General features: G+C 50.1%; 5 protein-coding genes across 5 annotated transcripts; 3 read left to right on the top strand and 2 right to left on the bottom strand.

Moving 5' to 3' along the window:
- Positions 1–155: 155 nt before the first annotated feature.
- Positions 156–1,949, bottom strand: EDB91DRAFT_309823 (Alpha/Beta hydrolase protein). Its single transcript, XM_041326808.1, has 8 exons — positions 1,567–1,949; positions 1,364–1,521; positions 1,265–1,307; positions 1,183–1,211; positions 1,061–1,128; positions 758–1,011; positions 544–706; positions 156–491 (listed from the first exon to the last, which is right to left on the bottom strand). Exons 1-8 carry the CDS (start codon positions 1,889–1,891, stop codon positions 326–328), a joined length of 1,206 nt encoding a protein of 401 aa, XP_041178026.1. The 5' UTR covers positions 1,892–1,949; the 3' UTR covers positions 156–325.
- A 348-nt stretch (positions 1,950–2,297) lies between these two features.
- Positions 2,298–3,778, top strand: EDB91DRAFT_1052049 (isoprenoid synthase domain-containing protein; the record flags this gene model as incomplete). Its single annotated transcript, XM_041313649.1, has 9 exons — positions 2,298–2,384; positions 2,439–2,593; positions 2,647–2,693; positions 2,749–2,961; positions 3,018–3,119; positions 3,164–3,230; positions 3,288–3,366; positions 3,426–3,528; positions 3,582–3,778. 9 exons carry the CDS (start codon positions 2,298–2,300, stop codon positions 3,776–3,778), a joined length of 1,050 nt encoding a protein of 349 aa, XP_041178025.1.
- EDB91DRAFT_309586 (uncharacterized protein) lies at positions 3,487–4,398 on the top strand. Its single transcript, XM_041326807.1, has 4 exons — positions 3,487–3,528; positions 3,582–4,033; positions 4,144–4,320; positions 4,372–4,398. The coding sequence occupies exons 2-3, from the start codon at positions 3,785–3,787 to the stop codon at positions 4,255–4,257; spliced, it is 363 nt and encodes a 120-aa protein (XP_041178024.1). The 5' UTR covers positions 3,487–3,528; positions 3,582–3,784; the 3' UTR covers positions 4,258–4,320; positions 4,372–4,398.
- A 530-nt stretch (positions 4,399–4,928) lies between these two features.
- EDB91DRAFT_1237015 (major facilitator superfamily domain-containing protein) lies at positions 4,929–6,802 on the top strand (the record flags this gene model as incomplete). Its single annotated transcript, XM_041321529.1, has 12 exons — positions 4,929–5,086; positions 5,138–5,164; positions 5,214–5,242; positions 5,295–5,343; positions 5,411–5,488; positions 5,538–5,622; positions 5,672–6,024; positions 6,079–6,175; positions 6,231–6,423; positions 6,474–6,531; positions 6,580–6,611; positions 6,726–6,802. 12 exons carry the CDS (start codon positions 4,929–4,931, stop codon positions 6,800–6,802), a joined length of 1,236 nt encoding a protein of 411 aa, XP_041178023.1.
- A 42-nt stretch (positions 6,803–6,844) lies between these two features.
- EDB91DRAFT_1279575 (CRAL-TRIO domain-containing protein) lies at positions 6,845–8,389 on the bottom strand (the record flags this gene model as incomplete). Its single annotated transcript, XM_041324704.1, has 6 exons — positions 6,845–7,433; positions 7,485–7,559; positions 7,615–7,824; positions 7,868–7,992; positions 8,047–8,176; positions 8,268–8,389. 6 exons carry the CDS (start codon positions 8,387–8,389, stop codon positions 7,046–7,048), a joined length of 1,050 nt encoding a protein of 349 aa, XP_041178022.1. The 3' UTR covers positions 6,845–7,045.
- Between the last annotated feature and the right edge of the window lie 3,299 nt (positions 8,390–11,688).

Here is an 11,688-nt window from a genome sequence, read left to right as displayed (position 1 = left end):
TAATGTCGAGTCAGACCATAGACGAATGGAGATGGACGTTGCTTCTTTATGTAAGTTCTTACGACCTTCTTGCGCTTCCCGCGTTCACGTGACAGACACCCTCGCGGGGGCACTCATTTCGTCGGAGGAACGGAAAATCCGGAACATCTCATGGATAACAGAGTATCCAGATTGCGCAAGATGTAAGAGACGGGATACACGATTTCATACCGATGTACTGAACTACATTATCCTATCATTCAAGCCGAGTCATTCAAGCACGAATTGAAAAATCCCAAACGCGACGACGACACTGTCCTGTCACATACGAATATTTGCTGATCATTTAAGTGTATCCACTTCTTCCGGGGACAATCGCGAATGCAGGGCTCTCCTTCGCAAACATCTTCCGCACATCTCGAACAAGCTCCTCCGGCTGTTCAATAGCAGCAAAATGACCCCCTGTCTTATGATGGGACTCGAAAACAACTTTGTTCAACCTGCGTAGCCACCTGCACTCTCACGTTAGCTTTATATTAGCAACGCTGATTGATAGAAACGCACGCTGCGGGAAGAACTATGAGTTCTTGCGGGAAATATGACACTCCCATAGGAATGGTGGGGCTAGGACCTAAATCCTCGCAATCGCCAGCCAACTCGAAGTAAATGCGAAGGGAAGCAGCGGGACCGGCACGAGAGAACCAGTATAATGAGATCCATGTAAGTACTATTTCAAAAGCAGGTGAGCAATATACCCAAAAAGTCACAACACTGCTACCTTCATCATCAGACCATTGGTAATTGTCGGTCCAAAGGACCAGTTTCTCGTAAATCCAAGCAATCAGACCAACAGGGGTATCGGCAAGACTGTAACCGAGTGTCTGCGGCTGCGTGCTTTGCTCAGCAAAGTAGCCGTATCCTTTGGAGCGGAACCACGATGTGCGTTCGATGCCTGCCTTCTCCTCTGCAGACCAAGGGGTTAGCAAGAACGACAGGAACGACAGGGGGGATTTCCAGCTGGGCGGTTCGGCGCTAGTCGAAGATGAGTTGATGTGTGTGCTGAATAATAAATGACACATACACCGGAAAGTTGGTGTGCCATGCCTTGTGATGCTTCACACCATACACAGAAGCCATTCTCCGAGTGATCTGATGGGTGTTGATTGTTGGATAAGTCATATCTACCTATGAAACGTCACTCACGATGGAGCCCCAATCGCCTCCCTGGGTGACTGTGAGAAAATGAGCAAATCCATCGTAGCGAATGATATCGATGGTGACGTACCATACTCGTTGTACCCGAGAGCGAGCATTAGTTTGTGGGATACCTAGGTACATCAGTCAACATTTAGAAAGCTTCGAGCGTGTAATGTACAATAATCACCTCGGAATATTGGTTAAGAGCAAAACCTTGAGTGTGAGGAGCCTCCGAAAAGCCAAAACCAGGCAAGCTAAGTGCGACAACATGGAAGCTAGGATGTTCAGGGGACGACGCAGTCAGGAGAGGCAAAATCTTCCCGACTTCCAAGAAACTTCCAGGCCCTAGCTGAGGTCAGAAACATGTCTGTCTGTGTGAATACGACATACATCCGTGACAAAACAACAGCGGAATGGCGTCAACGACTTCGCTCTTCTTGTGAACGTAGTGAATGTTCAGCGTGCCAAAACCATCCACGTCAATATCGCGGGTGAACATTGGGAGCTCTTGATTTAATTCCTTTTCATGCTTGCGCCAGTCGTACTCGTTTCTCCACCTTTCCGTGAGTCGCTTAATATCCGCCAGAGGTGGTCCATACTTCCACCCGGCGTCTTCTAGTTCGTCCGGGAAAGTGGCGAGTTCAAGTTTAGCATGTAGGGTGGTGAGTTTTTCTTCAGGGACGTTGATTTGAAAAGGAGATTCAGAGGACGACATGGTGGTCAAAGTGCAAGTGAGAGAGAGGGGCACGTCGTCTTCAATAGTTAGGAGGTGCTGCATAAGGAAGTTGGACCGGACCAATCCGAAATCGGTCTGCTCAGTCTCGAGCTCTACTACGACACGTTCATTTTTCCATAGAACTTCGTAGCCTAATCACTAGTATCCTTACGATCTTAAGCTTGTATATTTGCTTTCTTGCAACGCGGCGGGACGAACTTGAAATGCCCAAACTAAGTATTACCTTTTTGCAAGGTATGGGACTCATAGCCATCATATTTCGCCGCTTTGTCGCCTCCGAAGATGAACAGGGCCCAGTGTTAAGTAGCGCCTGTTCGGGCCTCAGAATATAACGAGCTAAGGTTACGCTCCATTGCTCCAACCAAAATCCATCTCAATTGTCCAGATGGCGGCTAACGTCGACAAATACGATAATTTTTTATCAACCCTCTGTGGACTATCGTCCAGCACATGGACTGAAGCTCAGGAATCTGTAAGTGTTTGTATATTTTGAGCGTCCAAGAAAGGCTCAAGTTCGTCATGCTAGGCCTTGCTCGAGCCCTACACCTACATCACCGCCAACCCGGGCAAAAAGGTCGCAGATAAGCTCGTCGAAGGCTTCAACCTCTGGCTTAACGTCCCAAAGGACAAGCTTGCGGTCATCACTCGTGTTGTTGGTCTTCTCCATAATGCCAGTCTCTTGTATGTCTCTGCACGTTGTCGGACCGATCTCAACCCAACCTTCATATCTTCAGGGTAGACGACATTGAAGACGACTCTCAGCTGAGACGTGGGATTCCAGGTTTGTCTGCTGTGAGCGATACGCCTGGAATGGGTTTTGATATTATCTATTCCAGTTGCGCATAAAATATATGGTGTTCCTCAGACCATCAATACTGCCAATTACGTCTACTTCCTAGCATATCAGCAGCTGTCCGCTTTGAGGCCTACAGTTCGGCGTCGCGCTTGCACGTCAAGTGCATGTCCAAACACTAGGGTCGGGGATGACAGTCCCGCCGCCGAGACGAAACATATCATTCCCGATCATGACCTGGACCTTGTAGTGAATGGTATGTCATTTGTCGTCATTGTTACACAGACAGTCCTAACGTAAAAACGTGGATAGCTGAGCTCATGTCGCTCCACCGTGGGCAGGGCCTGGACATTCTCTGGCGTGATACCCTCCGCTGTCCCACAGAAGATGAGTATGTGGGGATGGTGAAAGATAGTAGGTTGTCATCATTATCTAGAAACCGTTCTGAACTTTCCCAGAAACTGGTGGTCTTCTGAGGATTGCCGTCAAACTAATGATGGCATGCGCTACGACCAACACGAACGTGTAAGTCTCATACGTGAAGTCCCTAAAATTTCCCCAGCTGGATGACTTCTGTCCTAGCGACTACGTCCCTCTGACTGATCTCGTTGGGATTTATTACCAGATACGTGATGACTACATGAATCTTCAGAGCAATCAGGTTAGTCTCTGATCTGATTTCTTTGAGACGTGATGAGATGACCTTAATCTGCTATTCAGTACACGGACAACAAGGGCTTTGCAGAAGATTTATCCGAAGGAAAATTCTCCTTCCCCATTGTTCATGGCATCCTTGAACAGCCCGAAAACAGACAGATCATGAGTGGGTTTATAAATTGATGTTGCTGGATCCATCTTATTCGATTTCATTGCCAGATGTCCTGCAAAAGCGCCCCAAGACTCCTACGCTCAAACACTACACCATAAACTACCTCAGAGACACTACGAAGTCATTTGATTACACCCTGGCGGTGCTCAGAAAGTTAGAGCGACAGGCTAGGGGAGAAGTCGAGAGACTTGGTGGAAACCCAATGTTATCAGCCATTTTGGACAAGCTTCATGTTGATGCATGAAATGCTATGCCCTTGTTCTGTACTGTATCGTTATGGCTAAGTCGATACTCGCGCATAGATGGTATGTGCTTGCTACTGTCGTACTATGGTGTGGATCTGAAGACTCAGTGGCCTCGAATGCCCTTCCGTTCTAAAATGCATAGGAACGGGCCGCGGGGGATGACGGATGGCCAGGCATTGCCATCGTTTTGCCGTGATAAAATAAGCAGCTATAAGCAAAATAATTCGCCGTCCACAGTCGGGCGCCACATGGATGTAAGTATGTGTGTATCACATCGGATGGTTTCATTTACACTGGCTAAATTAATCTTCACAGTCTCTGCTCACGCGAGTACCGTGTGGCTGTTCTAACTATAACCTTCCAGCGTCCGATAGCACTGGCAACAATGTTGCTTCTCTCAGTCTGGAAAGATCGCACACCTCGTTCAATTGATACTTGGAAATTTGAACTCCTTTGTTCGGGAGCAACTTGCACGTGACAGAATGAGGATAAGACGACTGGGCGGACAACTCATAAGGGAGTATGTACACACTCGTGCGTGGTGAGTGCCATGTCAGATGAGGAATGGATCCAAGAATAACCGGCACTTTAGCGCCTACAAAATTGATGCAACAACGTGGTCTCCCGTAGGCAGACCCGGATGTACTTAGGAAGAAAGGTATTCCTTCTGTCTTATTAAGGTGACGACGAAACCCAGTGAGATGAAGCGATGACCCTTCTCTGCAGCTCGGGTGATCAACGATCTTCGTCAGCAGACAGACATTACAAAGATTGTCATGCCGGGGAGGGCACCGTGACGGAGCGCGTGTCACGAAGGCGACGGGGATGGCCTTTGGTAGGTCCGCTACAAAAACTGCTCGAACGATCGACCAATTAGACTGAACGAGTTGACACACTTAATTAAGCAAGTTCCCTTAGCTGGTGCGTTTGCAGAGAACTTGCAGACGGGATCCCTTCTCTTGGCACTAGCCGTGGAGTCGTCATACCCGTTTATATATAGTACGCCATTACTCAGAAGCTGGAACGGTGTAGTGGCTTAGTGTCGCTGCCTCAGGGCTTCGCTGACTACTCGAAGTACTTAAACTGGGTCATGGGGCCCCAGGTACCGGGTGCGTATGCCCCATCTCACCTTCTTCACCTCTGTTATCCATGTCCACACCTCTCCCCAGCGATAAAACTGCAACTCAGGCATTCAAAAGCGCCTTGCAGCCCATCAAAAGCACTGGAGATCCCGGAGACGCAAACCACCTAGATGCGCAAGATTTTCCAGAGGGTGGCTTTACAGCTTGGGGTACGGCGCTAGGAGCGTAAGTTCTTGCGGCTACCTGTTGCTTCACATTTAATCATCGGCCTTCAAGATTCTTGATCCAGTTCTGTGGCTTTGGGTGAAAATGACTCAACATTGGTGGACCCAGATTGCTAACCACATTCCAGATACACCAGCGCTTATGGCGTCTATGAGGGCAAGATTCAGTGGATTGTGTTACAGAAAGAGCTGATAATCACAATATACAGACTTCTATACTCAAACTTACTTGACCAATTCCACCCCATCTGCAATCGCGTCAGTGAGCTCCAGACTCGGGACCGTTTCTTTGCTGGCAGTGTTTCTGACCTCTATGGTGGTATAGCTGGATAGGAAGTGTCAACGCATTCTTGATATTGTCAGTTGGTCTCATATCGGGAAGGATGCTTGACCGAGGTGCATTGTATGTGTGCAAGAAGTCGGCATAAAGACGTCCCTGAACATATATTCAGCTATCATGTGATGAAAATCGGCTGTCTCCTCCAATGTTTCTTCCTTTTTATGCTGTCCCTAGCGAAGCCAAATGGATACTATCAAGCAAGTCTCGTTTCTGTCACTGTACGACTCAATTTGACAACATTGTTAGATCTTCCTTTCTCAAGGTATCGGTTCCGGGTTTGCAATAGGCCTTACGAATGTTCCTTCCCTCGCTGTGGTATCTCATCACTTCCAGCGACGCAGAGCTTTCATGATGGCATTTGTTGTTGCAGGGGCGTCAATGGGTGCAATATTGCATCCTATCATGCTCAACAACCTTATCAACGGAAGACTTGGCTTTGCAAATGGTGTCCGTGCAAGCGCGGGCTTGATTAGTGGTCTGCTGTTCATAGCATATCTTCTGATGCGCACAAGGCTTCCACCGCAACCGAAGGCCGTTAGCTACACTCGTGTTCTGCAAAACTCGCTGAGAGATCCTGCTTATGTATGTGCATGTCTGGGGTGAGTGTGTCAATACTTGATGACACGAGCCCTTCAAGTTTCTTCAACTCCTAGAATGGCTGCTTTCGAAGTCGGATTTTTTTCCGAATCCTTTTTCCTTCAATTAGACTCCAGTTTGCACGGTCTTGGTCAAACATTTTCGTTTTACTCAGTGCGTGTCCGAGAGACTAGTTACTTAACAAGGAATTGCTTATCCCCTCCAACAGCTTACAATCCTTAGTGCTGGCTCGTTCATCGGAAGACTTACTGCAGGTATTATCTCTGCCTATGTGGGCATCCCAAATACAATCATCGGCTACTCCTCAATATCCTCCATTGTACTATTTACGATGATCGGTTTGCGCTCGGTGGCCAGTGTGGCACTGATAGGTATTAGCTATGGTTATTTTGCTGGAGGCTGTACGTAGGACTCTTAACGCTCCTCCGATACTTACCAAGTGTCAACTCAGGCATAGCAATGATGGCGCCATTGATATCATATCTGACTCCTGAAATCTCAGATATTGGGTAATTACTTGACGAATGCCTTTGATTCAATCTGACAAGCTACTCAAGCGTTCGAATGGGAATAGCATTCGCAATATCTGGTAAGTCCGGAGGTCTAGATCCGGTGACGTCCTAACATGCGTTCACAGGCATTGGATCTCTCGTAGGCATGTATGCCATTGGCTTTTCTCCACTGTCACTTATTTTCAGCTTAGGTGCTCCGATTTGCGGGGCTGTCCTGACCTCGCATTATATCTGGTGGAAGCCTGCTGTCTTTGCTGGGGTGAATTGATTATGCATGCTGCCCTTTTTTTTGGCTGACAAGTTGTACCTAGAGCATCGCGACTGGCGGGAGTATCATGTTCGCATCCATGCAATTAATACTGAAGAGCCGTCAAAAGACTGCAAGCGTCTGCTCCAAGGAAGCTGGCGTTTGATCCGTAAGTAAACATCAAGAAGGTCATGCTCGTTACAAATGTCCACTATCGACGTTTGTGTATGATACACATGCTACACATCTACTTGAACCTAGAATCTAATTAAGATCGACATCTATCGTATGGGTAACTGGACCATTGTGTTCCATCCCTGTGGAGCTTGCAGTACTCTGGGATTGGGCAACGTCTTCTGTCCTTTCTACGAATCCGGAGTCCTCAGTACTTCCCTCCCTTTTCCTTGCCTTCCTCTCATCCATCCAAGGTCCTGCGCCGCTAAGGTCGCAGCCTCCTTCACCCTTGCAAGTGCAAGTCCCTCCCAAGATTACTGGCAAGTTCTCGGCATCTATGACTTCGAGTAGAACCTCTCTATAATTCGAACCGAGGATGTCAACCTTCTCCACAGTCTCTTTGGCCAACCAGGGCTTCATTATTCCCCAGATAAAGGTAAATGAGGATGGTGCGTTGATTATCAGAAGTTGACCCATTCTAAGATCATAAATAAATCAATGCGGCACTAACGACGCGTATAGGACGTACGTTTCGGGAAAATAATCTTGTGAGATCTGGAATGACGCTTGCGCCAGTGATTTCACTTGCCAAAACTGCGAGAGCCTGGGCTGACGTCAGCTCATTGGCCAATGGCAGCCGGAAAGCATCAATGACGAACCCAAAACCTTTGAGGTCCACAATCACAATCCCTTGGTGTATATTCTTCCCTGCAGCACGCGATGCAGCTGGAAGCACTTCACGGGTAAGGGAATCTGCGTTTACAACGATAGCCTCCCAGTGCTTCTGCGGTGTGATATGCTTGTACAACTCCGGAAGGTTCAGCCCACCAAAGAATTGGATGTTCACCGGTCGGCCTTTCTGGAGGCAGCTGATCTTTAATCACCGTAGGTCTAGTACGGCATCAAGCACACCTTGTCTGTCTGAGATGGCCGTCGCGATCACTATCATTAGGGGTTCTCAGCAAAGGCCTTTGTGGGGAACTTGCCTTGTGGAAATACATGGACCAGGACTTGAATACTTCTTCCCGCTCAGGGTACTGTATGATATGAGGAAGTTTCACTGTATACTACGATCGTGAAGATGGACATACATCGTAGGGATCTATCCGGCGATATAACGCATCTATCCCGTCGCCTCCAACGGTTTTCCGCCAGTGCTGACAATTCTGCAACATTTTCTTTGAATCATTCAGACTGAACTTGCGTGCGCGAAGAAACCGACTGTAATGCGTACGATTACCAGTGAATGGTGTTAGTTCAAGTGGTGCCATACATCCTCGAGAGCGGGAAATAGAATTTCGAAAGGGCTTACAGTAGGGTTGCGTCATCCGTCCCAACTGAATCTCCTTCGTGAAGGATCTCCTCATCGAACACTTGTTTGCGGAATACTTCCAGCGTCTCCTTCTCTTGTGGAGTGAGCGATGCCACTGTCATTATAGGACCAGAGTATGCCAAGAACGAGGTAGAGACAAGTGCTAGAGAAGTTCGTTCCCGTCGTCCTCAAGTCGTCACTGACACAGCAACCGAATCCAGAGTCTCAGGCTGTTGATGAAACTCACGATGGGGCTTGGTTCAATCTGAACTTCGTGCATGCATGGTGGATTCTCACGTGGGCAATGTACATATGTATCGTTCTGCACCCGCGACTTCCGCGCCATGAAGTCCGACTCCGCAGATGCGGCTGGCACTCCAGGTCGATTCCCCTAGAGACCCACGAATTGGACGTTCCATGGCCGTGTAACGGATTCTTAGCGCTCAGCGCTCAACAGGTAAGTTACGTACATACTATGTATAGCATCCTCACGTCCTCCTGCAACCAGACGAGCGCCCACTTGTCCTTTAGCTTTAACCTCCATCCAGCAAGCTTTTCATCGCATCGAACCTGATTGAACCATTTCCCACTCCATCTCAAGTAGCTCTTGCGCTTCGAAATAATATTGTCAATGAGTCAAGATCAGTGTCAGTATTTCTATATTTCATCCATTCTCTCGCTTTCTGACCTCATTCACAGTTCCTAGTGATCCTCTATCATCCGAAGGAACTTTGCAGAGGCTGTTCCAGGTCGCTATCAAGGGTGCTGAGTATGACTCCCGTGAACGACAGCCCCATCCGAAATGTTTGGACGGGACCCGAGTGGTCCTTCTCAACTATATCCACAGATTATTAGACGACCGAGAAAAGAGTCGACTCATTTGGCTGCATGGCACGGCGGGCGTCGGGAAGTCTGCTGTTGCGTTCACAGTAGCTGAAAGGATGAGAGGTCTGAAAATGACAGAGGAGACGACAGTAGAAAAGCGACTTGCGGGGACATTCTTTTTCTCGCGCAAGAACACGAAACGCTGCACGACTGGTTATTTCTTTGCGACACTTGCCTGCCAACTTGCCACCAATTTTCCCAGTGTCCGGAAGGACGTGAATAGAGTTATCCGCGAAAATCCCGCCCTTTTAGACCCCGACAAGTCTCTTCGCGACCAAATGGAGGCGCTCTTTCTCCAACCTCTCCGGAAGCTTCGATTCAGACTACGCGAATGTCCGCCTCTAGTGTTTGTTGTTGATGCCCTTGATGAATGCACATCCGAAACCGAGCTGGCTGATCTCATCTCCCTGCTTGGCCACGCTCTTCGTGAACCTGATCTACCCGTGACTCACATTCTGCTCACGAGTCGCTCGGAAGAGCATATCCGTGAAGCCATCGAGGAAGAAGACGTGCGCGCGCTGGTGTGGGAGATACCGGTGAAAACTTCTGGGGAGGGTGGGGCTACCATAATCTCCTTAGACGGTGTAGATGTTGACAATGACATCTGCATTTTCCTGGAGCATTCCTTCGCAAAGCTACGACGTCGTTATTCCAATTTCCCGCAGCCAAGGAAGGGTGAACTTATGCGGCTGGCAAGCCGAGCGGGCAGACGTTTCATCGTGGCGTCTACGATGATGAAGTTCATCGATGATGGATATAATGATCCTCGCGATCGTCTTCAGCTCATGCTCGAGCTAACGAGTGAACTGCTACCAGGAACAGAGGTGTACAAGCTATACGACCGTATCCTTGCCACGTGTACCGATCCCACACGAGCATACCTGCACTTGTCTGTTGTCGCTGCACTTGCGGACCCTCTGCCGATGTCAGAAATCTCGAAGCTCCTTGGCCCTGGCGAAGGCAGGGACGTCGAGAAGGCGTTGGTGCAGCTACGCTCTGTCATGGATATCCCTTCCGATAACAGCCTCCCTGTGAATATCTATCACTCGTCTGTTCGTGACTATATTTCCAATCCCTCAAACTGTAGCCTCCCTCAAGCACCATACATTATACGACCCCACTCTCTACTCGCTCATTCCTCTCTTCGCTTGATGATGCACGATATTCCAGAAAGCACGGCTCTCCTGGATGCACTCTCAAATTTGAGGAGACAGAGCAAATTTATGCTACCCCACGACCCCCAGTTCTTAAGACACTCATTAGCTTTCATCATCCAGCCACCGGAGCCACTGCAAGTTCTTATTTGTCTGCTATGGCTTCGGGGAGATCGTGATTCAGATTTACACTTCTGGCTAGAGACCCTTGACGGGCGTGCCTGGCTGGAGACCCAAAGTGGGGGGGACTGGCTGCAGTTCTCGGGCCGGAGAGACTGGCTGGTGACCCGGAGAGGGCAAGAGTGGATAGAGACCCGGAGAGGGCAAGAGTGGATGGAGACCCTGGGCGGGCGAGAGCTGCTAGAGACCGAGAGTGGGCACACGTGGCTAGAGACCGAGAGCGGGCAAGAGTGGTTGAAGGGCAAGAATGAGCCAAAGTGGCTGCAGACCCTGACTAGGAAGGACTGGCTACTGACAGAGAGTGGGAGGAACTGCCCGCAGACCCTGGGTAGGCAGGACTGGCTGCTGACAGAGAGTGGGAGGAACTTGCTGACAGAGAGTGGGATGAACTGGCTGCAGACAGAGAGTGGGAGGGACTGGCTGCAGACAGAGAGTGGGAGGGACTGGCTGCTGACCCTGGCCGGGCAGGACTGGCTGCTGACTGAGAGTGGGAGGAACTGGCTGCAGAGCTTGGCCGGGCAGGACTGGCTGCTGACTGAGAGTGGGAGGAACTGGCTGCAGAGCTTGGCCGGGCAGGACTGGCTGCAGAGCTTGGCCGGGCAGGACTGGCTGCTGACAGAGAGTGGGAGGAACTGGCTGCAGACCCTGGCCGGGCAGGACTGGCTGCTGACAGAGAGTGGGAGGAACTGGCTGCAGAGCTTGGCCAGGTGGGACTGGCTGCTGACAGAGAGCGGGAGGAATTGGCTGCTGACAGAGAGCGGGAGGAACTGGCTGCAGACCCCGGCTGCGTGGGACTGGCTGCAGACCCTGACTGGGCAGGTCTGGCTACTGACAGAGAATGGGAGGAACTGGCTGCAGACCTTGGCCAGGCAGGACTGGCTGCTGACAGGGAGTGGAAGGAACTGGCTGCAGAGCTTGGCCGGGCAGGACTGGCTGCTGACAGAGAGCGGGAGGAACTGGCTGCAGACAGAGAGTGGGAGGAACTGGCTGCAGACCCCGGCTGCGTGGGACTGGCTGCTGACAGAGAGCGGGAGGAACTGGCTGCAGACCCCGGCTGTGTGGGACTGGCTGCAGACCCTGGCTGGGCAGGACTGGCTGCTGAAAGAGAGCATGAGGAACTGGCAGCAGACCCGGGCTGCGCACGGGAGGAACTGGCTGCAGACCCCGGCCGGGTGGGACTGGCTGCAGACCTTGGGCGGACA

The sequence above is a fragment of the Suillus paluster genome (genome assembly GCF_016628075.1).
Source record: "Suillus paluster strain FC165 chromosome Unknown EDB91scaffold_21, whole genome shotgun sequence".
Classification (NCBI taxonomy): domain Eukaryota; kingdom Fungi; phylum Basidiomycota; class Agaricomycetes; order Boletales; family Suillaceae; genus Suillus; species Suillus paluster.
Note: the sequence above shows the minus strand (reverse complement) of the source record. Positions and strands in the feature narration are given on the sequence as shown.

Bases quoted from the DNA above. Each gene is read 5' to 3' on its own strand.
- EDB91DRAFT_309823 (XM_041326808.1), bottom strand. From the start codon at position 1,891: ATGTCGTCCTCTGAATCTCCTTTTCAAATCAACGTCCCTGAAGAAAAA. The intron at 1,308-1,363 runs GTGATTATTGTA...TGATGTACCTAG, and splicing joins CTCTTAACCAATATTCCGAG to GTATCCCACAAACTAATGCT. The intron at 492-543 runs GTGCGTTTCTAT...GTGAGAGTGCAG, and splicing joins CTCATAGTTCTTCCCGCAGC to GTGGCTACGCAGGTTGAACA.
- EDB91DRAFT_309586 (XM_041326807.1), top strand. From the start codon at position 3,785: ATGCCCTTGTTCTGTACTGTATCGTTATGGCTAAGTCGATACTCGCGC. The intron at 4,034-4,143 runs GTAAGTATGTGT...ATAACCTTCCAG, and splicing joins CAGTCGGGCGCCACATGGAT to CGTCCGATAGCACTGGCAAC.